Source organism: Pyrgilauda ruficollis, unplaced genomic scaffold, assembly GCF_017590135.1.
Source record: "Pyrgilauda ruficollis isolate IOZ18807 unplaced genomic scaffold, ASM1759013v1 scaffold34, whole genome shotgun sequence".
NCBI classification, from domain to species: domain Eukaryota; kingdom Metazoa; phylum Chordata; class Aves; order Passeriformes; family Passeridae; genus Pyrgilauda; species Pyrgilauda ruficollis.
The window spans coordinates 6,754,851-6,782,838 of NW_024524822.1; the positions used below are offsets into that span (position 1 = coordinate 6,754,851).

At 41.3% G+C, this 27,988-nt stretch overlaps 1 protein-coding gene across 1 annotated transcript in view; it reads right to left on the reverse strand.

Moving 5' to 3' along the window:
- Positions 1-313: 313 nt before the first annotated feature.
- The window catches only part of MED27 (mediator complex subunit 27), an 84,158-nt gene continuing 56,483 nt past the window's right edge, over positions 314-27,988 (reverse strand). The window contains exons 4-8 of the mRNA XM_041475158.1: positions 26,813-26,906; positions 16,556-16,663; positions 10,330-10,371; positions 3,160-3,237; positions 314-754 (exon numbers count right to left, since the gene is read on the reverse strand). Coding sequence (XP_041331092.1) covers positions 620-754; positions 3,160-3,237; positions 10,330-10,371; positions 16,556-16,663; positions 26,813-26,906 — 457 coding nt within the window. The 3' untranslated portion in view covers positions 314-619. The remainder of the gene's footprint in view (positions 755-3,159; positions 3,238-10,329; positions 10,372-16,555; positions 16,664-26,812; positions 26,907-27,988) is intronic.

Here is a 27,988-nt window from a genome sequence, read left to right on the forward strand (position 1 = left end):
TGCAGATTTTGTTAACATTTCTCATTACAATTTCAGTAAAGAGAAACATCTGTTTCCCCCCCGCCTCAGAAAGTTACACTGCATCTTCCAAGCTGCCACATGCCTTTGAAATTCTGTGTTTAATCAACTCCATAATCTGCTCTTGCACAAAAATACCCAGCACTCAGATAAGCAGCCTTGCAACAATTCCCCCCACCAACATTTCAGCCTGTTTAAATGTTTCCAATTTTCCTAAAGAAAAGAGCAGCACTGAAAAATCCACACCAAACCCAAAGGTTTTGCTGACCAAACAACGAAACAGCACAAATTTTGAGAATACAAAATTTATTTCAAGCTTATAAAAGTCCTCAGCATTGCAAATTCTGTCACAAAACGCAAACTGTACAATGGATATTTCCATTAAATTTTGGAGTAATGGTAATTACTGCCAGACCTTCCCAGGCAGATCACTTCAGATCACACACAGCTTCTCCTCCAAGATGCATCAGTCTCACACGTGCCTCGCAGCTGGCTGCTCCAGAGTCAAATGTTTCAGGGCAACCTCACTGCTTAGGACAGGGAGGTTCAGGGTGGAGCCATCAGCTGTCCCAGAGCCCCCAGTGCTGACTCCTCGGGGCTCCTACTGCCTGCAGGTGTCGTGGAAAGCCTCCAGGGTTCGGAAGTCCCTCCACGTGGGTGGCAGGCCATCCTGCAGGAACTTCCCACAGCGCTGGCACGGAGCCTGGAACAGCTTTATGTAACTCCTTAACCAGGTCTAAAAGGAAAAGGGAAAGAAATTAAAGAAAACTGGATGGGGATGTTCCACTTTGTCATTACTCTTGTCAAACAGGAGCAGCAAGGACAGAGGATGTGCTTTGGCCAGGCCCCAGTGAGGTGCAGGGTGATTTTATAAACACAAGCACACTGAAGATTACAAGGCCATTATAGAGCTGAATTCCCACCTTATTAATCATCTCTTTCTTTTTTAGTCACTTAAGCAAATTTGTTAATAGAAATTCCTGCCCTGTGAGCAGGAGGCATTTGCAGAACCGTGAGGGGAGGCGAGTGCTGCAACGCCTCACGTTTTCACTGGGATAGAATTGTTCCTCCTGGTGGTGCCTTCTCCAGCTGAGCACTGGTTTGTCTCTTGCCATGACCATCTATCAGCCCCTGCTGCACTCCCACTGCAGGCTGGGCTCTCCAGAGCTGAAGACAGAAGGACTCCCACATCCAGCTAATGAACTTCCTCTCTAATGTGATTTCAGGATCAATACTCACTGGTCATAAAAATACTGAGCCATTTTAAACCTGATTACACTGATGACTACATATATATAAAATAAATAAAAGGCCAGTAGTGCTGAACAACACAGGGTCAGTTCAGATGTTCCTTCACAAAGTTCCTGCCTCTGAAATGGGTTGTTGCCATCGTCACACGCAGCAATGAGCATTGCATAACCCAATTCCCCACTCAAGGAGATACACAAGTAAAAAAGCTCTAGACCAGCAGATTTATACTGTGAAGGATGCACATGAATCTTGTCATTTAAAGTCCTACTGAATCACATCGATAAGAGAAAATTGTTCTCTAAAGAAGAGGCCAGCTGAGTTTATTGAAACAAATCCTTCCATCTTCATCAGAGTCTTCTCTATAGCAACCAAACCTTGGGCTGTCAATAACTCTCCTCCAGAAGAACTAGATCTTGTCTGGGTTGAGCAGTAAATGTGGGGACAAGGGCAACACAACTCTACAAGTAAATTGCTGTTGTTTACTTCAGCTTGGGTGGGCTTTGCTTGCACTGTCGAGAAATCGAATTTTCTGAGCCATAATACAAAAATAGGTAAATGAAGTTAAATTGTGCACTTGAGACGTGTGTTGACAGAAAAGAAAGGAATAGGCTCTTCATTCCCATCAGAAAATTAGGGCTCCAGAAGATCCTGTCATGTGGACTGCACAAGTGACAGCTGAAAGGCCCAGCATATTGACACTTGTGCTGGTTTTGCTTTGTTGGAAGCTTTGGTGTTTTCTCCGATCAATACAGCAGGGCTTTGGCTCACACAAAGCACTTGTTCTACTCAACATTCATTTTCAGGACCATGTTGAACATGGATCTGACCAGTAATGGTTGCTTTCACCTTTCAAAACCTATTATTTTAAGATGCACTTTGCAAACCTCTCATCTTAGTGGCCTTTTTGTTAAATAACCAATCCAGCACAGCAGGGAGGAGAGCCTGACTGCTCTGAAATTACAACTGGAAATTAAGGATGTAAGAGAACTGGTGCTAGACACTCCTAAAGACAGTGAATGGCAAAATGAGATTTATGTTTCCCAAAGTCTCAGCTGCATTGCTCCAGGTGAAGGGGCAACATAAAGGAAGGAAGGGGCGGAAAAAGCCTGAATTGTAAAGAAAATCTCTCCCCAAATCCTCCTCTGACTGTAGCAGAGAGAACAGCAAGAGCCTCCACTGCCAAAATTCATCCTGGTAGAAGGAATTCTGAATCTTAATTCCTTGTATTCACCCTCTGATTAACACGGCTGTGTCTTATGCAACTTTATTTCACAAACAGGATTCTAAATACAAAAAGAATTAAAGGGGATAAACTTAAATCTGTACATCAAGGTAGAATTGCACTGGATTAATTTTATTCAGTAAGAGAAGATCTGAATACTCCTGTATTTCCTTGCTTCTCCAAACAGCTGCTGCTGCACAGGAACAAAGTTTGGATACAAAATGGAACCTTCTGTAAATAATGCCCATCACTTCCCATACTGGGCAAGCTCCTCAGCTGGGTTACTAATACTGGGAATTTCAATTTTCTCTTACCAGGGAACTGCCAGTGGAGCAGATTTTGTACATCCAGGGCAGGGCCAAGGACAGAGCTTGGTTGAGGAAGTTTTTCCTCCTGTTCTGCCAGATGACCCAGACCTTTGCAGACAGAAATCACCAGGCAATACTGAGACCTGGACAGAAGAGCCATTCCCAGCTCAGTTTTCCAAAAGCAATTCCCCCAGGGAAATGGGGATGGGCTCTTCATCCCTGTCCAGGTAGGAGACACAAAGAATCAGAGTCTCCAGCTTGTTTGAACTGGGGAAATTCCAACTGCACCAGAACTGCCTGGTGTCAATCACTGCAAACACGCTCAAACTGGCTGGAAAAGGTGTTTTCCAACACACTTACCATGAAAGACCTGACCACCACATCTGGCATCTGGGGCAGCTGGTAGTGCAGCAGGGCAGTGGTTGCATGATCTGTCACCTGCATCAGACCAAAGGAGAAAGAAAATACCTTTATTCACTCCCCATTTCACACAGAGCAGTGTTAGCCTGCAGGAAAACTGTGAATTCCACGGGGAGGTAGCAAACCAGGGAGTACAAGGATTACTCAGCTTCATTTCCTCTGACATCAGGAATCAATTAATATGATTATGGTTTATAAATACTTGCATTACTAAAAGATTTCTGATAAAAAGCTTTTTAATTTCCCAGACAGAGCCATAACAAGATCACACATCTGGGAATTGCACATGCACACAATACATATAAAATGTGTATTTATAATCAAGAATAATTAAAGAAAAGTCAGGAAAACTAACCAATGCTGACAGATTTTTAATTTTTTTTTAAATAAGTACAGTTTTTCAAATTATTCTGGAAGGGGCAGTTTCTGACAGTTATGATACAATTTTCTAGCAGTTTTCAGCCTGTCAGCTGTTATCAGCACAGTCAACAGCTTACTGCTTCTTAGAAATTCCATGCTGAATGCAAGAAATTATTGGAAAAACTCTTTATGCTGGACAATAAAGAATTCAAAACAACAACACAACCACAAGAGCTCTTTCACAGATTTCAACTCATGAATCTCAATGGTCCTCATCAGTAATGTCAAAGCTTCCAACAAAACACATGACTTTACAGAGAGTGATTTAATTGTATTTTCTAGTTCTGGCATGGGGAAATGGAACTCTTCTCAGGGCCAGTCTACAGCAAACTTTGAGTAAGAGGAAGTGAGAACTGAAATTCCCACTGCTATTCCCAGCTAGCTCCAGTTGCTTCCCATTTGCAGTTAAGTCCAATTCAGCAATGGGAGTTGCAGCTCTCCAAGTTTCACTGGAGACAAGAGAGGCTCGTGCTTGAAGCTATTCAGGGAGGTGGTTTTGCCAAAGATACATTCCTGAATAAATCCATGTATAGCCAGGCTCTCATTCACACCATACAAACTTCCTCCACAGAGCTCTCCATCACATCAGCCTGTCTGAATCCAGTTCTGAGTTTTCCTGCTATTTCAGACCCAGGATCTGCTCCCCATCATTCTCACACACCCAGCTCCCTCAGCGTGAGCAGGGACTCACATGGGATTCTGACATTTGGAAGGAAAAACTTTCAGGACTTTGCACATTCTGGTGAGTTTGCAAAAATATTCACAAAAAGGACCTCGGCCTGTTTTAGCCATTTCTATGTTACCATGTAAAAATAAGGATGAGAAATAATGTGATGAACTGTGCATTAATAGCACAGCAGAACTCGAACCAGCCATTTCTTCCAAACACATCTCATGCAGTGCTCAGAAGCCCCACCAGCTATCTGAATTTTTTTTTGAGATAGTGCTTTTATAGGATAGTAGCAGACATGTCAAAGAATAGGAAGTTCTGAAGATATTTATGAGCAGCCGTTCTCCTTCTGCTGTATTTCTACTTCTAACAAACTGTGGTTTGTTTTTTTTTCCTCCTGAACAACAAAGTTGTTTTCTCTTGGCACGGAAGGAAGTTGCTTAAAAAATATTGCTATTAACAAATTTAAATTGACTGGCCACTTTGGCAAAGTTGCCCATATGCTGTTGCTATTGTAATGTAAAGATAATGAGATTCCTTGGGGAGATGAAAGCCATCCCAGCATTGCTGGAACACTAATAATGCCTTCTGCACTGAAAAGAAGGCAATTTCTACCCTAAGCAAGAGCTGATAGCAAAAAAAAGATCAAAGTGGGTGTCAAATTTGAGGAAGAAAAGTAAAGGAATGACTCCCCACCCCTTCCCAAGCCAGCAAAGAATGTGATGTCAAACAGAAAAGAGCTGGGCCATGGATAAACTGCCCAGGGCATGGGAGTGAGGGGGAATTTAGCCCCCCCAAGATAACAGACAATGAGAGAAAACACAAACTGACCAAGATTAAAAAAGAGAGGAAAAATGAAAAAAAGAGGAGGGGGAAAAGAAAAAAAAAATCCCAAAAGATCAATACCCAGCTTTCCTAATGGCAATACAATTTCACACCAAAGCAAAGCAAAACCAACTGTGGATGTGCCAGCTCACTTAAGGGACACACTTTTTCTTCCAGCCAAGCTGGAATCAGAAACTAATTTATTCTGGGTGCAGGATGATATTTTGTACATCTCAGGGTTTTATTTTATTAACTCCACTTTTATCGTTGTGCCTTACCTGCTGCTATCTAAGTTATCAGTCACTTTCTAATTTCTCTACTTTTTTTTTTTTTTGTAGGGAAACATATTCAGGGGAGCACACATCGATTGGGATAGCTCTGCTCTGGACCTTGAAATGGATTTTCAAGAGATCTTGCAGAAGAGCTCAATATTTCACAATTCATCTATTGAAAAGCACTTGTGTTTCCTGTCTAAAAAAAGGGAAAAACAAGGCAATCTCCTGCAGCAAAATTCTGCTAAATAAAATAGCCATTGTTTAACTAAGCACTTGGAGGCTGAGGAAAAGAGACTTCAGTGACATAGAAAAAAACAAATTTGGCAAAAAGTGTCAATTTTTCACAAGAAGAGTTGTAATGCATTGGAACAGTAGTGAGTTTTCCAAAGGTGACACATCCAAAAATGGCTTTATTGGGCTTTGATGACACTGGTTAGTCATACAGCATTCCCAAGCTGGAAAATCCATGAAAAGAAATTAAATTATACAATTTACAGGGGGAGAAGGCTGAGCAAGTGCTTCCTGTAACTGGGAGAAGCAGCACAAAAGCAAAGACCTAAGGCACAGCTTTGCTGCACCACAGACCAGGTGAATGCAGCTACACCTGGCCTAATAAAAACCATCCCATGACTGAATTATAAAAGCTCTCCCTCTCCCCATGTATTCATCTCACTGCCAGGAAATATCCTTCTCAGAAGTAAGTGCAGAACTTCCTTTAAGAGCCACAACTTTCCTTGCCACTTACTGGTTTATCCCCTCAAGCATGGCACTGACAACTCCATCTAATATAAAGGGATTCTTTAAATCCCCTGGAAGGTTTTAAACTTTTTTTTTTTACCAAACCCTTGTAAGTTCACGGCCGTAACAGTAGCCTGTAGCAATGAGCTGTGAAGGCTGATCACAGCACTGAGGGAAAGAAAAAAAAAGGAAGTTGTTTTATTAGTGTTTAGATCTTTTATAGCGTGGAAAACTGCACAAATGCCTTTGTTCATTTCCAAGGATTCCCATTACTCAATCTTCTCTCCAGGAACACATCTGAGTCTCTCTGGAGGGAATGTGGAGCACAGAACGTGGTGCCTGAGAGGTGCTGGGAAGGGTGATGGATGGAACAGGCACTGAGGAACTCACACAAATCTTTACACACCTTTCCTCACTCCCAGTTCAGGAAAACCACACTCCTCTGAAACACAGGATTTATCCGTTCTTTTCAGAGCTCACAGAGTTTAGTTATTATTTTGCTTGTTCTGCTGATTTGGACTGGGTCACAGAGGTTTTATTTCACTCAAGGAGGTCTCTGAGGAGAGCCAGGGGCTGATCCTGCCCAGGAGCAGCCGTGCAGGTGACCCTGGAGCAGCCCAGCTCCTCTCCTTGAGCAGCAGCAGCAGCAGAGCCCACGCTTTGTCTCATGCATGCATTCATCCTGCATGTGATCTCACTCTGAGATTATTGACAAGAATACATCTTCATACATTACAATACTTATGTGCCCTTGTGGTGGTGAAAATGCCAGCACTTTGGGATCACACAGCTCACAAACAGCTTCTCCACGTTCTGGTGAAAATCTGCCTGGGGGAGAAGCAGATCAAGCAAAATCACAAGCAGTGTGTGGCACTGCTAGAACTGGTGAGACTGTTTAGGTGAAAATAAGGATGGGACTCTGAGATCAGAATGAAATATATGTGTTTAAAGCCTCTGAACATGATTTAAACAGCCAACCTCCTCATAGTACTCAGCAACACCAGCTATGCTGCTCTTAACTGAGCAGCTGTTTGACACCATCTCCCAGTTTGATCCCCTCACATCAGCTCCAAAATTCTGTTCTTCCCTCTTCTTTGAATGCAAAGTTATGAACATTGTACCATTTTTTACAATTAGAATTTTGAACCCTCTGGAATTATGCAGCCTTCATGTATACCAGGATTTAAGCCTCAAAATCCTTCCTGATTTCCTGTTTTATTCCTCCTCTTGCTTTAGTGGATCAAGAGGCAGGAGGTGTTAAAATGAGGTTTAAGATGAAAACATTTGCTGCTCCTGTGGAGTTTAAATGTCACACCAACATGGAAGCCTGAAAAACCTTTTCTTTGCTCCTTGTGCTTCTGCCCTTTCAGCATTCCCCTCTCTTATTTCCCAGCTCCATTCTCTGGATCTAACCCTGCTGGTGCATTCAGTGCCTGTCAGGTTTGTTCACCCCAGGACCAGAAGTCTCCAGGGAACTGGGAAAATGACTGTACACTGGAACAGTAATGGGCCCTCCAGGAGCTGGCCCCCATCAAATCACACACACCCAGCTCCCCTGCCTAATAAGAAGGAGAGAGAAAAGCCTTGCTGACACAGCCAACGTTTGCAAACAAAAAGTCAGGACAAATTTAGCTTGGTTTGACAGGGTTGGATTGAAGATCAGAGGTCTCTGGTCCTTAACCTAGAAATTCGTGCTGCAACCCTGTGAGGATCTGACAGGACTGCAGCTCCCCCAGGCAGGGATCTGGGGAGCTCCAGATGTTGCTGTGTTATCATTAAAGACAGATTTTGGGAACTTTGGTTGGGGTTTTAAAGAGGAGCAGCCCTGTCCTTCTGTACATTTAAAGGCAGCAGAAAGGGCTGCCCAGCCTCCTCCATGGGGGCAGCAGTTACTCATCCCTGTTTTTCCTTCTTCCACATTGCCATGCTGGTGACTGCCATGAGAAACACATTTCAAGAACATTCAGATGTGCTCTGACACATTTACTCATGATTTTTTAGTGGCATGAAAACATTTGTTCAGAAAATCCTGCAGTACAGATCCTACCCTGCTAACAGAGTGTAATAGTTTCTGTAACACTATTTTATCTATTTCATTTTGCTACTCCTAAATCACTACTCCTGGGTATTGCAAATAGACACAAGTGCAGCTTTAGAGAATAAAGAGGAAATCAAACCAAGCACTGCACCACGGAGAATTTACTATGCTGAACCACAGCACTTTCTATCACCTGTTTGAAATCCTGACGTGGGTCCCAGCCTTAACTTCTTCAACTATCAGCTCAATCCACACCACCTATTGATTAGAAACTGCCATCACCTTGCATTTTTATCACATTTCTCAGGCAAGAACCTGAGAGCTCTATGCAACCAATTCAGTGAGAGCTCCTGTGAAGTCAGCAAATATTACCCCAGCCTGAGGGATGAGAAACTCAGCCAAAGAGAGGTGAAGGTGTCCAAGGTAACAGTGACAGAGCCAGCAACAAAATCTATAAAACTATCATAAAAACCCCCCACAGACAGTTGTTCAGCTGGTTACAGAACACCCTTTCCCTCAAGTCTTTCTCGGTTGGTTTTTATTTTTCGGTTAATATTATTAATTTGGTATTTATCAAGAGAAAACTGGACAAAATGAACGTAGGAAGAGAACAAAGATTCTCATTTATCCATACTGCAGCCACAGAGGCAGCAGGAAGAGGGGTATTTTATGTTTTCTCACTGATCTCTTCCAGCTTCTGCTCTAAAGCATCACCTGGACATGAAGCGAAATTTATTCCACTTATTTATGCACCCTGAGTCCTTAACATGGACATCTAAGCAAACTGGACATTTACTGAACTCTGTTATCTTGCTACAAACAATTATATCATCAAAACCTGATTATTTATTATAATTTAACACAAATTTCAGCAATATGACTATCCTTTCAAGTTCTTCTAAACCAAAACATCCAGGAGGACAATTTTATGCCCAAATGAGTGTACAACCAAACACACACATTGGGAAATTGAGATGATGCAGGTCATTCCAGAAACTTACATTTATTCCACTGCAAAAAATCACTTTAAAGCAGGCTGATAAACAAATGCTGTTTTACTTCCTGCTCTATTACCCTACTTGATGCTAAAATAGAAAGAATATTTAAACCACTAATCTCCGGGGTAAAGAATCAACTGCAGCAAAAATTCGCTTTAATGCCAGGCAGAGAAGGGAGAGCAACCAAGCTCCCCAAAAGCTGTCCTTTGATCTGCAGCAGGGAAATATCCCAGGTCAACATCCTCCCCTCCTGACTGCCTCTGAAATCTTGGAAGGGAGCTGCACAAGCACAGCCAAGATGCCAGAGTTTTGACCCCTGTTTTTAAGCCCTTTCGAGTCCCTGACCCCCATTTGCTTCACAAACTCCAAAGGAGGATGAAAGGAGCCAGAGCAGCAGCTGGAGGCTCCAGCTCCTTCAACTGGGGCTTGAGGGTAGGGAAACTGGAATTTAAACTTGGATCAATCTGAACTTACAGCATTCTGACAAAGAGGCCTTCAAAGAGAAATCTTCCCTTCCTTGAAAATAGCAAGATATAGATCTTTCTAAAATACACTTTAACCTTCTTAGCAGTTTTATTTTTATTGCTGCCATTCTCTCATCAGGCTGCTCTTACTTTATGGCATAACATTCATTCCAGTAAGTCCCTCCTCCTGCTTACACCATCAAGGGAGGAAGGGCAGGCAAAAATAATGTATTGGAAAATATTTCCAAAGTCATTTTCAAAAAGGGGTTCCACTGGTTTATTAAACTCAAGCTTACAGGAATGTGAGGCAACCAACCCCAATGAAAATAACAAAGCAAGATCCAAATGAACTTGAAACAGTCCTTTCTCCCCAAAAAGATTTAAACTGAAGAAGGGAATGCTCGAGGATTTCTCATGAAATTTTAAGTCTAGTGTAGTATAATCTCTGATTTCCTATTCCAAACCATGGACTGGAACTGTGATGGGAAATAAATCCAAATTAAATAACACTAGAAGTGATCTTCTTTTCTACTCACAGTTTTCCATGATTACAGATTATTGTTTGCTATTTGCAAGTTGTGATTACAAAGAATAAATTCTGAATTATTTAACATAAGAGCCCAGATATTTAAAATCAATTCCACATATGTGCCTTAGGTAGAGAGAATGATGAGAGACTTACCTTCTGAAAAACTTGATAGTTGGATTTAGACCATATGTCAAGCTACAGTAGGAAAAAAAAAAAGTTATATATTACTACAGATAAAGAAGCAGCTTTGGAGAGAAAATGGATCAACAAAGATGCATCTCTGAGTTCACTCTTTTGACCCCTTGCCCTCACCTGTTGCAATCCAAGAAAGGGAATTAATAACATAAGATTTCCTTTGTATTGCAATGAAGAATGAACACAGTTCAGCAGAGTTTCAATAAAAAATTATACATACAAGACCTGTTGAATTAATGAGTTCTCTTTAAAAAAGCAAAATCTTCATTTGTATGGGGTTGTGGCTGATCTATGCAAATATTCATCAGCTTGAGTGTGTTTCTAAAATGAGGGCATTTTTATTAAGTTTATGCTTGTCTTGTGTTGAATAAGTGATTCAGTTACCAACGACACAAAGAGCGTTTAGCTGAATTAAGCCAAAGCTTTGGGTCTACTGGGGCTAAATAAAACATCCCTCAGGAAACTGCATTTACATTTGCAGACAAAAATCACACTGAGAGAGATTTAAGGTTGTAGATAACTGCATACATCCATGACTTAAACGTGTGCTCAGCTACACACAAACTAAAAGTATAAAATTGAAATTTAAGATTTATTAGCCCAGTGGCTCTGGTGTTTAACAATTCCTACTGACATGTTAATGCTTTCTTAGCCAGCCCTGTGGAACATCTCAGACTCTGTCAAGGAAAAGCAGCAGGGAAAAACAAGAGGAGCTTCCATCAATCCCAGACTTGCAAATCACTTTTTAACCAACAGATCCCAGTGTACTCAACAATTCTGTATGCACAGAACTTGTCATGGGAAAGGTGTTTGATAAAGCATTAATTTCAGGAATCTTAGTCTAGACAGAAGAACTTCTGAGTGAATTTATGAAGCAGGGTTAGCTCCTCTAGTGCCTGATACCATGGTTGGACACATGTGTTCTCACAAGGGGGGGTTCTCTCTTCTTCTGGTACAACTGATTATTTCAGTTCTGCCTTAGGTGCCCATACTTTCTAACTGACAGTACAAGACTCTCCAAAGGCACAAAAAGAGGCTGAGATGAAGGAAGTCACATGAAGTGAGTAAAACACATTAGAGGGAGGTGAGGGAAGCGAGGGGGAAGGATGCTGAGTCCAAGTGATTAATTCACCATGCTAAAAATGGTCAGAATGCTAAAAGCTCTCACTCTTTTAGGAGCAGCAGTGTGAAGTGGCCCATGTGCAAATCCTGCCCAGCAGTGACTCCTGAGTCCCCAGTGCTCAGAGTGGACAGGACGTGATGCTAAGACTTCCAAAGCTGCTCCAGGATCGATGTTTCACGGCTCAGCACCGCTGACCTTGCCGTGAGACAAAAGGCAGCTGATGTCTCAATGCCTTCTGCAGGCTGGATGGAGACAGGAGCACCCTGAGGCACCTGCCTGCAAACCTTGTAACATTTCCTGGCTCTTGGGGTGAGATCAAGAACCTCTGTGAACACCAGCACCCAGGGTGCAGCCCAGACCTTGACCCAGGCTTGATTTATTATCCCTCCTGTGCCTGCTGGGAAGGCAGCACTGCACTTCCAGATTACAAAAGCCTACATTTGAAAATAAAAACAAATTAATGTATATTTTAACCCCCCCCCTCCCCCCGTTTTAATGTAATTTACAGCTTTTCTTTGACTGCACAGTTGCTGTAATTGGAATGTATAGATGGTTTGCTAATCTCCAGTGATCAAACCAAGTATGTGATCCTCTCTAGTTAGGCTCAAAAAAAAAGTCCACTTCAGATGCTGCTTTAAGATGAGTCCAACAGGTTCTGAATGTTCATTAGCTGGCATGGAGATGGGAAAGCTGAAAAAGTAATGAATGCCTGTCTTACAGACGTGATGTTATCCATGTTAAAAAAGGAAGAAAGAAAAAAGAAAGAAAGAAAAAGCCACTAGCCCCTGCTCCATGCATACATCCTAAATGAGTGCCCACCTTTCCCTCCTGAAATTGAGGATTAAGGCAGAGGCAGATTAAAGAATGCATCGTTATAGGTCTATTATTCTTCAACTTTTCACTTTCAATCAAGACACACATTTGTAACTAAAAAACTGCTGAAAGCACAATTTCAGGGCATCCTCTGCATGTGAATTAAACAGGGGCTTTCTCTCCCCAGTGCCCCTCTCCCCAGCCAGCCCCAGCAGCTGGAACAAGAGGCCGTTTTCTGAAGGTCGCAGAGCGATTTCAAAGGCGATAACAAACCAGAATGTTCCCTGCATCCCATATCAAACAGGTCCGGTGCCAACACTTATTAGAGAAATCAGATTCAACCCCCCCTTCACCCAAACACACACACACAGCCAGCTTTGAAGTGGTGAGAATGCAGGGATCAGAAATTACCCCAGAGACAGCTCTGCCTGTCTTTGAAGCTTTCCTTTGATACTACTATTTCTTCTCCTCTCTTACGCTAGGAGGCTAAAAGCTGCCTTTTCTTATTGATATGGGGTAATTAATGAAGCCGTAGCATTAACATAACCCAAGTTCCTGAACATGAGAATTCAACAGAGACACTTATGTTTCTTTAGTTAAGTCTAAGGGATGCAAAATAGGAATTTGGCTAGGCAGTGATGTGAAGTGCCCACATACCCTGTCAAGGTGGTTCTTGGTCTCTGCATCCAAAGAAAAGCATGGCACTATCATGCCAAAAAATCCCAATATGATTTTTTTTTTTTTTTTTGTTGGCAGGCCAATGACTCAGCTGCCCTGTGAAGATGAGCTGCATAGCTTCATTTAGTCAGGAATCAGGAAAACACTAGTAATTAATTACCATCCATGGTTAAATTTCAACGCACAACAAGCATGTCACAGTCTGAAATTAAGGGTGGCACTGTGCCACCACTAAAATCATGAGGGTAATTAAAATGCATCAGTCTGTGGTGGACATGAAGGATTAGGATGGTAAGCAACAGCAACTGTGAGCAGGTCCAGCACCCACGACATGTCAGAGCCTGCCAGATCTCACTTATTGTTTTTGCAAAGTGGCACCAAAAATGTCCAAGTTATGCAGCTGGCAGCTTGGCAAAGACATTCTGCAGGGTCTGTGAATAATTCACGAGAGAGGTACACGAGGCACTGAAGAAATGCAATGATTCTGCCTGTATAAGCAAAGCTTGAAAATAAAACCCCAGAATGGCTGGTCTTGTTTTACTCAGTGCAAGCTTAAAACTTCTGCTCTTTCACCTTAATTTTGAAAGTATTTAAATGAGTAAGAGGGAGAACCTAATTTAGGGAGACCTCAGCAGAGACCACGTGAGGGTGTCATGTAAGCACCTGTCAACCTGCACAGCTCAATGTGTGATAAAGCAACCTGGAAAATGCAATGTCAGCTTTCCTGGGTAACTGCTGGTGTGTCACTGTGCAGCTCCACAACCAGGAGAAAAACCCAGATTTGGGGTTTTTTTTTGCCAGACTTGCCTGTCTGAAGGACCAGAGGAGTCTCAACAGCTCTGCTGTTTGCACTTCTCTCTTCCTTTTTTCTTCCCAGCAATGCAGAATTTGCTAAAACCCAGTGTATTTTCAGTAATAAATGAGGACTGCTCTGATCAGAGGGGGAATCTTTGGCCTCTTCTGTGCACAGCCCATTTCTCACTTAGTGTCTGCGTGACCAGTCTCCCAGTGATGGCCAGTTCTCCTTTTTTAAATACCACTGAATACGTATGGTTGCCCGAAACCCCTCTCTACTTGTAAAAAGTCTTCTTCCACTGAATTTCACTTTTTGTACCTTCCAATGTGTGCAGTTTGGAGGGTAACTCAACAGAGCCTCATCCAGTTATTTAAGTGCAAAGAAGATTTATCCAGTGTCCCTTCTTCAGCGTGCCTTACAGAAAAGAGGCACTTCAGCATTGCCATATTGCATGTTAGCACCTAATTCCTCATCTCCCTCTTGTTTACAAATATTAAATGTTTCCTAGGAATACACAAGCTAAGTCCCAAATCAACAATGACTGTGTAAACTGCTCCCTGGAAAAATTATCACCGCCTACTGTGTTCCTGAGGGTTCTCCATATTTCTGTTATTTAATAAGGATGATACTCACTGATCTTTTTCTTACTTTTTTTGTGTGTTTCTCCTTAATTCTGGTGCATTTTTCATGCTATCAGGATAGCAACTGAGAAGCCAGAATGGTGTAGAAGCCTCACTGAAGTACCTTCCCAACAGCATCTGTTGTGACAGGGAAGGAATTGCAATGGACTCTGTTCTTAACTGACTGCAATCGCTCATTCCCAGCAGGCACAATAAGGAAAGCAAATCATTGTGAGAGCACAATCTTAATTCTTATTCTCCAATTACCAGAGTAGTTAATTAGTGACAAAAAAAAAAGGAGCTCACTGTTTGTCAATATGTGCTCCAGTTGGCAAAACTAGCAAACTACGCATTTATTTAATCTTCCAAGCCAAATTTGCTCATGATTTAAGTGGCTCCAACTCCAATTCTACTTCAGTCAAATGAAATGTTCCTATTTATACCTAAAACAGAGACCTTCAGGTTTGCAAAATCTCTGGGATGCCCACTGGAATAGCAAAGTGCCACGTAAAGGTCACAGGTTGGTGCAGCCTTGCAGGAGCAGTCACACAGCCCAGGGTTGGACACAAAGCTAAATGAGTAAAGAAAAGACTCCCCTGCAGACTGGCTTAAAGCAAGAAATAAGCCAGGTGTTAACAGCAATGCTCTGGAGGAGCAGAACTGCTCCCCACTGACAGCAGGCAAAGGTTAGTGCCCTGTGCCCAGAGCTGGCCTTGGCAAGTCCTGCTGTCCCCTGGCAGCAAACGATGGCAGAGGAACAATGTGCAGCTCCCAGGAGAGTTCACCTTGAGCTGAACAGAATCCCAGTGCCAGATGCTGAGTTTCAGAAAGGAACTCCTTACTTAGCTTTTCAGCATATATAGCATTATTGTATTTCAAGGGAGCTTCAAAGGAAACTGGATTCATCAGAGAAAACGAGCACACCCAAATGAAGTGTGACATGGGAATCCATCACACACTGTCAGTGCTCTCTCAGCAGACCATCATTTCACTTCCATGCAGAACTTGGGGTGAAGAGGGGCTGGTGCTGGAGCTCTGTATTTATATGCAAATACACAGGGAGTAGAGAGCAGCTGCTTCTGTGGCAAACTGGTATTTAAACCTGCCTATCTGAAAAAGGCAAGTCAAAATTAAGCAATTTTTATTTTACGACTTCTTAGGCCAATTCTCCGCCCTTTGAGGAAGAATGTCTCACCTGGGAAATGGAGCTGCACTATTTCCTTCAGCACCTCAGCTCCTGGCCTTTCCCAGAGAACAGAGGTTCAGACTCAGAGCTGCTGAACTCTGGGTCAGCACACAACGTGCTTCTGTGTGCTGAAACACAGTTATCACTTTTGAAAGGAAAAGAAGTCTCACCTCATTATAACATGGCCTATGGGTGCCAAATATTCATCTTGATATAATGAACTTCTTATTTTAATAGGCTTCAGAAGCAGAAGAGAAAGCTCCAGAGAGACAATGTGAAACATGGAGGTATTTAGTGCTGTTACTGGAATGGAGAGTCCTGGCAGATTTCTTGGGAACAGAGACCCTTCCACCCTGGGAAGAGACCTGAGCTGAGCTAAGGCCGTCAGGTCCTGTTAACATCTCCTGATGTGCTGAGGAGAGCCATATGGACTGTGTGCAGGCACAGGAAATCTCAGGGTTCAAGCAGGGTGAGCTGTTCACAAAATAAATCACTTGTGGAATCAGGTAATGCTTGCTGTAGTAGCTGCTGTTCAAGATGTGCTGCTGCTGGCAAGCAAATTCTTGAGGAGCACCTACCAGTGATCCTCTCTGCTGTGTTTATCAAGCAAAAAAAAACCAGCCCAAGGTTTCTCAATGGCTCTCAGAAGAGAGAAAGCTGAACCTTGGGCTGTTGATGTGCTGGTACACTGCAAAAATGTTTTCCCAGCAGACACTACGAACACAGCAACTGAGGTCTAAGGTGATAAATCAGAAATTCAAGCTAAGGCTTCAGAGCTTAGAAAGAACTCAGAGATTTAGGGACGCAAAACCCAAGCAAAACAAGACAGATTTAAACTGGAACATTCTGCAAACATTCCGAGTCTTTTGCCAGTTTTGCATTTCCAGTGTGCCCGTGGTGGGAACCCAGTGCTCTGCCATGTAAACATAAAAATGAAGTGCAGGGCTGCTGGAGAGGCCGTGACTCACCTTGCCATCCTCGGTGTAGACGTTCTCGTTGTAGCCCTTGACGATGGTGCGGTCGATGAAGAGGCTGCGCATCACCACGATCACCTTCAGCACCTTCCCCAAGGTCACCTGGCAAGGGCAGGACAAGGACACAAACGGGCTGATGGTGTCTGAATTCATAAGACCATCGAGTTAACAGCTTAAGCTGATGCAATTTCAGTTTTCAATATTTTATAGAGAGACCAAAATAAAAGATCTAAAAGCAGTGTGTGTTCTGAGGAGGAGAGATACCATAAAGTGCAGAACAAACAAACATTCATTTGCAACTGAAAATGTATGAGTTCACAGAATTCCCTTGTGCAGACATGACACTGCCAAGCAATTCTCTCAATTTTATTAACACCACAACTCAATAACTTGTCAAAAACAATGGGCAAATGTGATTATTTTCGATGAATTTGATATTCACCAATATAAGTCCACTTAGAGAAAAACAATTTGAAAGAAGAATCAGACTCTCCTAATGCTGGCTTGTAAAAGCATACCATGAGTTTAATGGAAAACATTTTCTGTCCAATAAAAATGTAAAATTATTTCAAAGGAAACTACAGCTTAAAGTAAAAATGTTACATTTTCAAAGGTTTAATTTCCTTCTGTGAAAGTGTTAAAGTGCAAAGAATAAAACTAGTATAATGGAAAATATAGAGGGTCAGTCAGAGAATAACAACAGAAACAAGCCTAAATTATATTATTGACAAAAATGCAATAATGAAGGCATTTTAATCTAAAAATCAATTTACATTTCAAAGATGAAGTTGTACTTCAATACAGTTAAGATGTGTGTCTAACAAGAATCTCGTCTTTGTATTTTGTTATGCAGAGATTATCAGAGAGTTTTTCCTCACCCACACAAGCATAAAACTGAGATAAAAAAGAAACAATTAGTTCATTTTAATATTTCCCAACCAGAAGCAGCTCATTTTCTGCCTGTGTTCTAACATTTTATCCTGTATAGATTAACATCCACTAAAACAAATGTGTTTTTACTGCTGACCTCAGCAGACAGATCCACACCTAAAGAAACCAGTCAATATGCACCTTTATTGATCTGTTGGATGTTATTCCTTTGTAACTTCTGTTAATGACTGCTGCCCATCACCTTGTTCCAACACCAGCAGCCCCAGCCTGAGCTGATTTAATCAGGACAGAGCCACAAACCCTGGACAGAATTGATGCCAAACCTTTGGCACAGCACAGGGAGAACTCCAGCAGGGAAGAGCCTGAACAACAGGGCAGGACAAGTTCACAGCAAGAGAAAAGACAGGGGAACAGGACGGGGAGACAATGACAGCCATCAAGCAGACAAGCTGCCAGGCATAATGCTGCAAGAACATAAAAAGTGGGTCAGAAGAATGGGTAATTTGTGAAGAAAAAAATGTGATAGGCTGAAGGACAGGAACTTGTATCAGGGCCTGAGCCATGCACACACCAGGAACCATGAACATGTATGGAAACACCATGTTGTGCTATCAGGTGCTGTGAATTTTGGTTTAAATGCAGTATCTTGCCAGGGTACTCATAAATAAGGTCTAGTTGGCCCTCATATACAAAAAACTGGCAGAGATATTTCAGCACCTGGCACTGTATTAATTAAGTTAAAAATGCAAAGTCATTACCCAGAGGGGCCCAAGCTATGATGCTGATCACCCACTGCAATCACAGAGTTTTGTCATAATTGCTAAGAGGAGGAAATGAATAAACTTTGAGAAAAGTTGCAGCACATTAAGAGTTAACAGTTTTCAATTTATTTTTCTGCCTTATCAAAACTGGCACTTCAATGGGATATTGGTCTGCTGAGACAGTGGACTCTTATTTATAACTTCACACTAGGCATCAACCACACATAACAAAATTAAAAGGAGGAAAAGAAGACATTTTAAAGAAAAAGAAATCTTAATGGAAGAAGGATAAGGCTGCCCTACAAACACCCAGACCCAGCTTTCTGTATAGTATTTCCTATCCCCATTGCCCTCACACACTTTAGTTGATGCTCCCTTTCTCTTTCCATTGTGCATTCAAAGCATCTCCCATTGCTGCCAGGTAGAAATAAATCTGTGGTTGATCTGAAGCCTGTGTGGGATGTTCCTGAAAACCCTCAGAGTGAACAGTGGAACATAATGCAGTGAAAAATCCTGTGTGTGGCACTCCAGCTTGCTGGAATGAACTCCCTGCTGGCCTCAAACCTCCTCCCCACATGATTTACCTGCACAGATGCTCCTGCATTAGCTCCCTGCCCTTTTCCAGGTGATCTGACTTCACACCCTTCCAGTGGTTCACTCCCCACTTCCAGAATCCATCACAGCATTGAAATGTCACATCCTGCACAATGTCCAGGACAGGACCTTGATCAGCCACTTGCCTGACCACAGAAATTCAAAATTCCTGTCTCTCACATGGGTAAGGAGCTGTGGAAACCCAGCTCTAGCTGGGTACCTCAGTGAGCTCCCTGACAAAGGTCCTACAGCTGCACTCCCCCTCTACAGGGGGCACCCTGGAAATCCAAACTTGGGCTGGGTTGGTTCTGGGTTGTCTGAATTAGCTCTTACAGTGCTCTGATACTGAAACAAAAAAACTTCCCTCTTTTGTACCACTCTTGTTTTGACACGAGATTCCTGCAGATTTTACTCTGGAGATGGAGACATTGAGATGATTTCTGTAGGACTGTATCATTAGTTACGTCTGACAGAAGCAGGAACTTTGTAAAAGAGCAGCTCAGAGAAATTACAGTTCATGGTTTTGAGAGCACTGAAAGAATGAGGGTAGTAGCACAAAGAATGAACAACAGCCTGTCACCAGACTGGAGGATGCTGTGAGACGTGGAAGCCACAACTCTGCTCCACAGCTATTTTCAGGGTGAAACACATTCCATATTGTACATACAGCAAATGCAATAGCCTTTATTTTTTTTCCTCCAGTAATCAAGATTCATAACTATTTCCAGGGCTTAATGTTTTTGTTCAGCTCTGCTGTATTTTACAAATCATGTTTTTCAGCAGATCATTTTATTCCAATCCCTGCTCAGCTTGGCTGCTTGGAGGCCGTGTTCAGAACAGATCCATGTATGGAACATAATTTACACTTACAGCCATGCAGCTGTGTCCCTGCAGATCACCTGAAAGAAGGTAATAAAACACTAATGCCTTTGGTAAACCAGTAATTTGATAGTTCTACTCCAAGCTCCAAAAGTGCAGATCTCTCCTGGAGGTCCGGACTCACCCGGATGGTCCCTATTTAATGGGCACTGAAATGTCCCTGCTTTTCCACAGGTACCAACTGAGAGAAATTTCCTTCCTTGTTCAGAAAAGATACCTTTCAATTGTGACAAAATGGCAACAATTTCCCTTCTAAGCCAAGTTTTCCTATTAAATTTCAACTTCTCCTGTCGATATCCTGTTAAGACAGCACTTGGCTTTTTAATATTTTGCCTGAAGGATATATGCCAACTCGTCCTTGATGTAGAAAATTTTAATTCAAATCAATACATGTACAAGGTCACTTTAAAATTCAATTAATATGAATGAAAAAATATGCCCCACAGTTCTGTGAGCTGAAAATGGAACAGTTGCAAGTTAAATACTTCTGTAGCTTCTGTTTTGGGCTGTGTAACAACAATGTACTTCTAACTTCCTTTTAACTAAAGTATACTAAATTCAGACAGTTAAGTTATTCATAAATCCCCTGCTTCCTAAAATGGCAAGCCCAGAAGAAGGTAGGACAGGCAGCTGATTGAAATCTGCAATATTATGCAGCTTTTCTGACAAAGACATATAAAATAAAAATCTTCTTGAAATATCCCAGTTTTAAAAATATTTTGTCTATCACCAAGATAAATCTCAAGGAGCATCTGACAGACACAGTATGCCAAGAAAGGGAGAGGGGGAAACAGAATAATCAGGGAGAATGACTTAGATAATTTCTTGTAAGACTGCTACAGAAAGTTCCCATTTAACACCAATTGTAATTATAAAAGAAGAAAGTACCTTTCCAAGTAAGTCAAAATCAGGGTCCACATGAGTTTACAAAATGAAAAGGATCAAAATTAATTTACCATGCCAGAACTCCGCCTGGAGGAAACAGTTTGAATTCCCCCCTTTAATTTTGCCTCTTCACTGAAACTAATATCAAGTGAAAAGCCCTTTTATCAATCATTGAAACAACACATTAACAAATGTTCTTTCTTAAAATTTATTTAAGTTTGATATCAGGAAAATGTATGCTGACAACACTGAGCTCCCATACTTTGTGAAATGAAAAATTCCCAAAGCTGCAGATTTCCCCTCGGCATTCCAGGGAATTTGCTGCTGATTTGAGCTGCAGATGCTCTGCAATGCAGAGCTAAAAGAAAGAAAACATTATTTTCACTTAACATGGGCACCTCCCCGCTTCTATAAAAAGGAGCACAAGTGTGTGTGTGGTTTTTATTCACCTCAGAAATAAGGCAACATCCAACCAAAGATGTAACCAAGCTACAGATTTCCAGCAAAAGGCCAGACACCTGCTCCTTGCCATGGAACCAGCCATAAGCTCAGCCTCCCACTCACAGATCCCTCTTACTAATCAGTACAATGCATGGAAATTGTATTTATATATGCTGGAAAAAAAAAGGTTTTGCATTAAAAATGAAGTTTAAAAAAAAAAACCCAACACACAGACTTTCAACTAGATTTTTTTCCTCTCATTTTTTATGTCTCATCTGCTCTTGGTATGGCTGCGTTTTCCCTCACATGCTCATTATTCTTTAATGATGCCTATTTGTAAATAGCAAGATAAGATGCAATTAAGCCATTAGAGTCTAAATAAACAAACATACTAATTAGGTTCTTTACAAGGATTTCTTTTTTTATGCAAGGGCTGGAATTTACCTTTCATTAGTCTAACCTAATTGCAATAGTGCCTGATAAAAAGTCAACATAAATGAAGGACTTTAAATGCTCCCACCATATGAAGGATGAGCTGGCTCTTCTCCCTCACTAACATTCCCTATTCTCTTAATAAGGCAAAAAAACTGGCACAGGAATATTGTTCAAAGGTTCAAGGGCAGATTTTGCCAGTGGCCAGTCACACTTAGGGAACACTCACACCAGTCCAGCATTGCTACAGAAGATGAAATGGATTTTGTCTCTTTTTTTCCTTTCTAAATTAAAGCATACCAGGAATTTTACAGGGATGAAAAATTATGTGTGATCTTCCACACTATAAATCTATGGGAATATCAATACACACCTGAGAGCTTTGGGCACAGTAACCCTGTGGAGGGAGCAAAGCTGAGGACATTTCTCACAAGTCTTTATCTACTTTTTTCTATTCTTCCCTTTTCCCAATGGAAATTACTCTTCTTCATCTTCCTCATTCTTCATTAGACAAGCAGAGAACACTTTCCAATTTACTTGCCAACCCCTGCTCATGTACTTTGTTAATTCATGCCATCCTTCCCCTGCCCACGTCACCTCAAACACTGACTTAATGCCCTTTAAATGCCGATTTTAACGCCTTTTAAATGTGGTTCCCCATCTTAAGGCACAAACTGTGAAGCCTCTGCAGCCACGAGTCCCACTGTGAGCTCAGGAGTAATTCCTTAAACACCATCCCAGGAGTTCCCTTCAACACCCAAACCAAGTACTGCCTCCAAGGCAGTAAATCCCTAAATGAATATTCATCCTACAGCCCCAAAAATCAGGTGCCCAAGCCACCAAAGGTGACCACCAGAGCTACACCCCTCCCATGAACCTGCCTGCTTTTATCCCTGAGCACTGCTCTCCTGATGAGCCACCCAACAGGGAAGAAGGAAGGGAGGTTTACACCGCAAAGCACTTTCAAATATGAAATTGTTTTGGAAATAACAGCACTGAGTTGTTTCCAATCAATACAACATTGATACTGATTTTAAATCACTTTGCAAATTCCTCCCCATTCCTCCAACATCAGGTTCTCATGCACAGAAATCAGTCTGGTGCCTTTCTTAATGGGCAAATAATAAACTTCAGCATACATTTTCCCAACAAAAATAATAATGGTTTTATGTAAAACACTAATAAACAACAATGAGACACAAGGAATTATTCAGATTCAGGGAACAGATGTCTGGCCTATTTGCAATTAATACAACTCACTGCCACACAATCAGAGTGCTGCAAATGCCGGGAACAAGATCTGAAAGTTCAAATGCAAATGTGTCTGGTTTTAAGGAGAATGAATAAAACTCTATAAAAACCTGCTTCATATTTTTATATGACAGATCTGTTAAGAATCTAGGCAGCAGTATAAATTTATAAAAAATTAATTTAAAAGCAAAAATTTGTAAGATAACCTGGAAAGAAAAAGATCATGATTTCTGACCTGAGTTTGGCAGAAACAATTCAGTTTTTTGGGTTGGAAGTTACTTATACATATCATTATGATTTAGAAACACAAATTACAGAAAACAGTTCCATTATCTGCAAAAATATTTACCAGTGCTCGTAATTTCTGTAGTAGTTCTTTACAAATATTGAAGACAAAAAGAATTTAAAGACAAAGTAGTTCCCAGACATAGGTAAGAAAATAAGCTTCTTTCTTGAGTAGACTGGCTGGGTACATGGTACTAAGGAAATCAGATTTCTCAGCTGGACAAGTAGGGCTGAAGTTTACTGCCTTCTAAAATCTTTGTATTATTAAAGAATAAATTGTCCACAGGATTTGTTTCACAAAAAAATATTCTGAATTTTGATAATGGAAACAAAGTATGTGAAACAATCACAAAATAATTTGATTATTATAGTAGGAAAAATAATGTATCTAGGATACGACTAACCATTCAAGGAAAAAAAATCTAGGTATTTTCATTAATTAAAAATTAGTTAATGCTTTCTTATACACATGATAAGGTTTATCTATTTACAATTCCTGGCATTTGACCAACAAAATCTCACAAAAACCTTAAGGAGTCCACATTTCCCCGTGCTGCTGCTGGAAATTAATTTTGCATTACACAGTTATTAGAGCTGATATAATTCTATGTTTAGTCTATTTTCTACATAGTGCTATTAAAAGATTAATTGAAAAATCACTGGTGAAGACTGGGATTAAACAGCACCTTGAAATGCCACAATAAACTGCTTTTAAAATCAGCTGAGGATCTCATACAGCTCTGAAAGGTTTCAATTATTTATGTGTTTGGCCTGTGTAGCATAAATCCAGACTAATGAGGTACAATTGCTGTGTATAAATCTGAAGCATAAAAAACCTCCTCATTGTCTGGAGGCAGCAGTTCATTTTTCTCACAGGAGTTTGCAGCTTCTGGTCAGGGAGAGCCCAGCTGAGCATGAGGATTATTTGCCAGCAGAGTCTGACCAAGAGGCTCACACAGCTCCTAATTATTACAGAATTCCAGAATTGTTGGGGTTGGAAGGGACTTCTGGAGATCATCTCATGCAACCCCCTGCCCAAGGCAGGGTCACCTGGAGCAGGTGACACAGGAACACACCCAGGTGGGTTTGGAATGTCTCCAGGGAGGGAGACTCCAAGCCCTCCCTGGGTTCCTCTTCCAGAGCTCTGCACCCTCCATGGAAAGAAGTTTATCACAGAATACTGTGAGCTGGACGGGACCCACAAGGATCAATGTGACTGGCCCGTAAGGAGATGAAACCCACAAACCTGGCATCAGCGGCACCATGCCCTAACCAAGGGAACTCATCTCAGGGCTCCTCCTCATGCTGAAGTGAAACTTTTTGTGTTTTCTTTTAGTTTATGGCTCTAACTCCTTCTCCTGTCACTGGGCACCACTCAAGAGAGTCTGGCACTGGCTTCACACCTCTTGGAGATGTTGACATGGATTGCTGAGATCTCCTCTCAGCCTTCCCTTCTCCAGACGAACCCGGCCCAGCTCCCGCAGTGTCTCCTCACCAGAGAGCTGCTCCAGCCCCAAATCCTCCGGGTGCTCCCACAGGACCCTCTCCAGCCGCTCCTTGTTCTTCTTGAAGAGAAAGACACCTTCTTGAACCACCAGATGAATCTTGGTGGTGCAAGTCCCACCTACAGCTAAGGACGTAAACAGATTTCCACGTGCTCATGAAGTTGTAGAGTCTGGGGCTGAAACTTTCTCTCTTGGGTCTTTCTCCTAAAGATAAATTGTTTGGCAAAGGCCCCAAAGTTTCTTGAGTTTCAAAGAGTCACCCAGGCCTCCTTTCCCCTTCTTTCCCATCTCCCTCCAATCATTTACACATTTTTAAGATATGTATAGAGCTTACCAGTGCCTTTGAAGATGAATGCATGGGTTTTCTCTGGTAGATGGAGTAATTGTATTTAAAGATGCTATAAAAACCAGACCTTTGCATCAAGGACCTTCCTAAGACACCAGGTGTGCTATAACAGTCCAAGGATGAGCATGGTTGAGATTATAGAGTTAGTTAATTAACTCTGGGCAAACAGTTTGGCTGTGAAATATTTTGATAAAATGAGCATTATCTGGAGCCTTTGGCTCTGAGGTAAACCACACTGCTGCAGGGGAGCAGCTCCAGATGTAAGTTGGGCTAAGTTCAGAGTGAGAAATCACAAGTGCTGAAGAAACCTCCCTCCTTCTGGGGGAGGTGCTCTTCACACTGCCCATCCCTCAGCACCTTTTTCACTGAAGGATCTGTGGCTGAAAACAGCAAAAGCTTTTGTAGCATTCAGGGCCAGATGGAAAGTGCCATATTGGCAACATCAACTGAGACAGATGGGGAAGAGGGAAAACCTGGCTAAAAGCAAAAATGATAAACCCATCACACAATCACACACAAAAATACTTTAAAAACAATCTTTTTGATCTCTGATCCAAGGGAAATATGCACACCACTGGTTCAACACGGGGCTGGGATCTTGTAGGAATAAAAATGTCCTTGATTTAGAGAGCAACTGCCACATGGAATTATTCTGTTACTGCTGCTGGTGAAAGGCACTTCCTTCAGTTACCACCCAACCTTGTTCCTTGGCAGGCACATCCAAGATAATTTACCTTATTTCCTAATTGTGCCTGAGTCTTGAAAAACATCATCTCTTTCCTGACCACCTCAAAAAGCCACCAAAAGTGGAAGGTACTTCAGTATGCAAAGAAGGACTCCAGGAGAATGGAAAGCATTTCAAAGTAAGGAAGCAAAACCAGACTTTTTTTTTACAGCAAAATAGATAAAACACAAAGTCAGCTTAAGAGGAAATGCAAAAACTTCTAAGACTTATAACTTCTTAAGACTGCACTGATGAATTCCATTCTTTTCTGGAATATATTTTTCCACTTGATGAACCCAACAATTGCAGATTAAATGTTTTAATGCCAGGTGTTTATTTTAACCTCGGACTCAGTTAATCTCTTGTGAATTTGTGGCTGTTCAAAGAAAGTTAATAATGAGATGTTAGACAGTTGATTAATTAAAACTAAATACAACTAAAATACTTAAAAATTAAAAATAATCACAGCAATAGTTGCTATAGGGAAATTTCCATGAGAAATGTGAGATGGAAAAGACTGAACTGGCCTCAGTTCTTCATCTGTGCATGTGGTGCATTTTCTAGTTTTATTTAAAATTTGGCAAAATTTGTGACTTCTGCCATTCCCTAGAAGGTAATCAGCATCCAGCTGCCACACCATGGACTCTTCTTCCACCTAAAGCCTTAGAGCTTTGAAGACTTCTTTTGCTGTAAGCACAACAGCTGCCTGTAAAAATGGATGTGAACAATAGGTTCCTCTGCAATGAAATCTTGCTTGGTCAAGCAGAAATAAGTCTGCCTGAAAAAGAATGTATTGGACTTGTTTATCTCAAATCCAGCCTTTACTGCTCATTTACTTCAAAGGCAAATTCTTAACTTCATCATATAACAGAAATTCACTGACCCAAGAGCAATGTGAGCAAATTTAAATCATATTGGTTTCCTTCTTCTTTTCTTCTTGACAACATTCTCTTCCTTCTTAATTATTATGATTAAGATTCACTCATTGCCAAGTCTGCCAAAAACCACAGTGAATATTTGAGTTTTGTGCTCATATTTCTACAATCACATTTAACAATAAAGCAATAGATCTTCTGTTTAAAGGGGAAATTATTTTTATCACTTATTTGCCTAAGAGCAAGAAAGATGCTGCATTGCTATGGCAAATGAAGAATGATATGTTTCTGGGAAACAAAAATATTTAATACCCTGCATTTCTGGGACAGTAATTCAACCTGTGAAGGAAATAAACTCAAGGGATGAGATGTTCCAACTCACCAGAAGCATGGCAGAGGTTCCATTTGGCCGGGAGAGCTGGATGGACATTTCAGGGAACATCCTATCAATCCGACTGATCACATCATCAACGTACCTGCCAACCAAAGCACACAGCAGCATCAGCACAGGGGCTCTCTCTCACACACTCAGATTATAAAAACTATGCTTTTAAAAAACAATTATCCTTTTAAAAATTATCCTTTTTAATCCTGTTCATGGGACTTGCCTGAATCAATTTCTCTCTGATACCTGCATATTTTTCAAAACCACATGCAACCAGTAACTCAAAAAGTTGTTGATAAGAGAAAACAAACCAAAGCCCTCTGCAAGTTGTTTTGAAAATCAATTACTCTGCCCTTAAAAACATGCACTCACTTAAATTTTAGTCCAAATCTGTCAGCTTCAAACTCCTGCCATGGTACTTCTATACTTTCTCCTCAGGGAGAGGAGCAGGGTTCAAGGACACATGATTATAATTACTCTTACAGTGCAGGAATTCACAGGCTGTCATGTCCTTACTCTCTCTTTGATAAACTTAACAGATAAAGGTTTTATCAAAGTCTTTGGATGATTCTTAGGAGTGGTTTTTTTTCCCCTGAATCTTTCCAATTTATTTCATGCACTGGTGCCTCTGAAATTGGCTGGTTAATTCCAGATGTTTCTCTGGAGCAATCAAACACAAAGGTAAAACAACATCCTTTCTGCTGGGTGTCATCCCTGTTTCTGCAGGCCAAGGTGAGCTGGTACACAGTTGTCCTGTTCCCTGGGATCAAATTAAGAACTGACCTCCATTAACACTGAAAAGAGCCTTACAGAGACCTTGTTTCCCAGGACACATCGCCCCAAGCCATGGACATGCCACTTCAGCCCCTCCTCTGGACACACTAAAATCCAAATATTTGCTTTAGCAGAGTGTCCAGGACAGTCTGTATCATCTGTGCACTGATCTGTCCCCGTTTACAAACTCTGCAACTTGAGCAGATCCATAAATGAATTTGTAAATAAAACTGTTTTTATGCTAATCCACATATGTGCTCTGAAAAAAAGAGACTTTGGGAAAATTAGTTGCCTGAGTTAGATTAAAAGTAAAACTCAAAAAAAAAAAAAAAAAAAAAAAAAAAAAAAAAAAAAAAAAAAAAAAAAAAAAAAAAAAAAAGTGAAAAGGTTTTTGGGAGA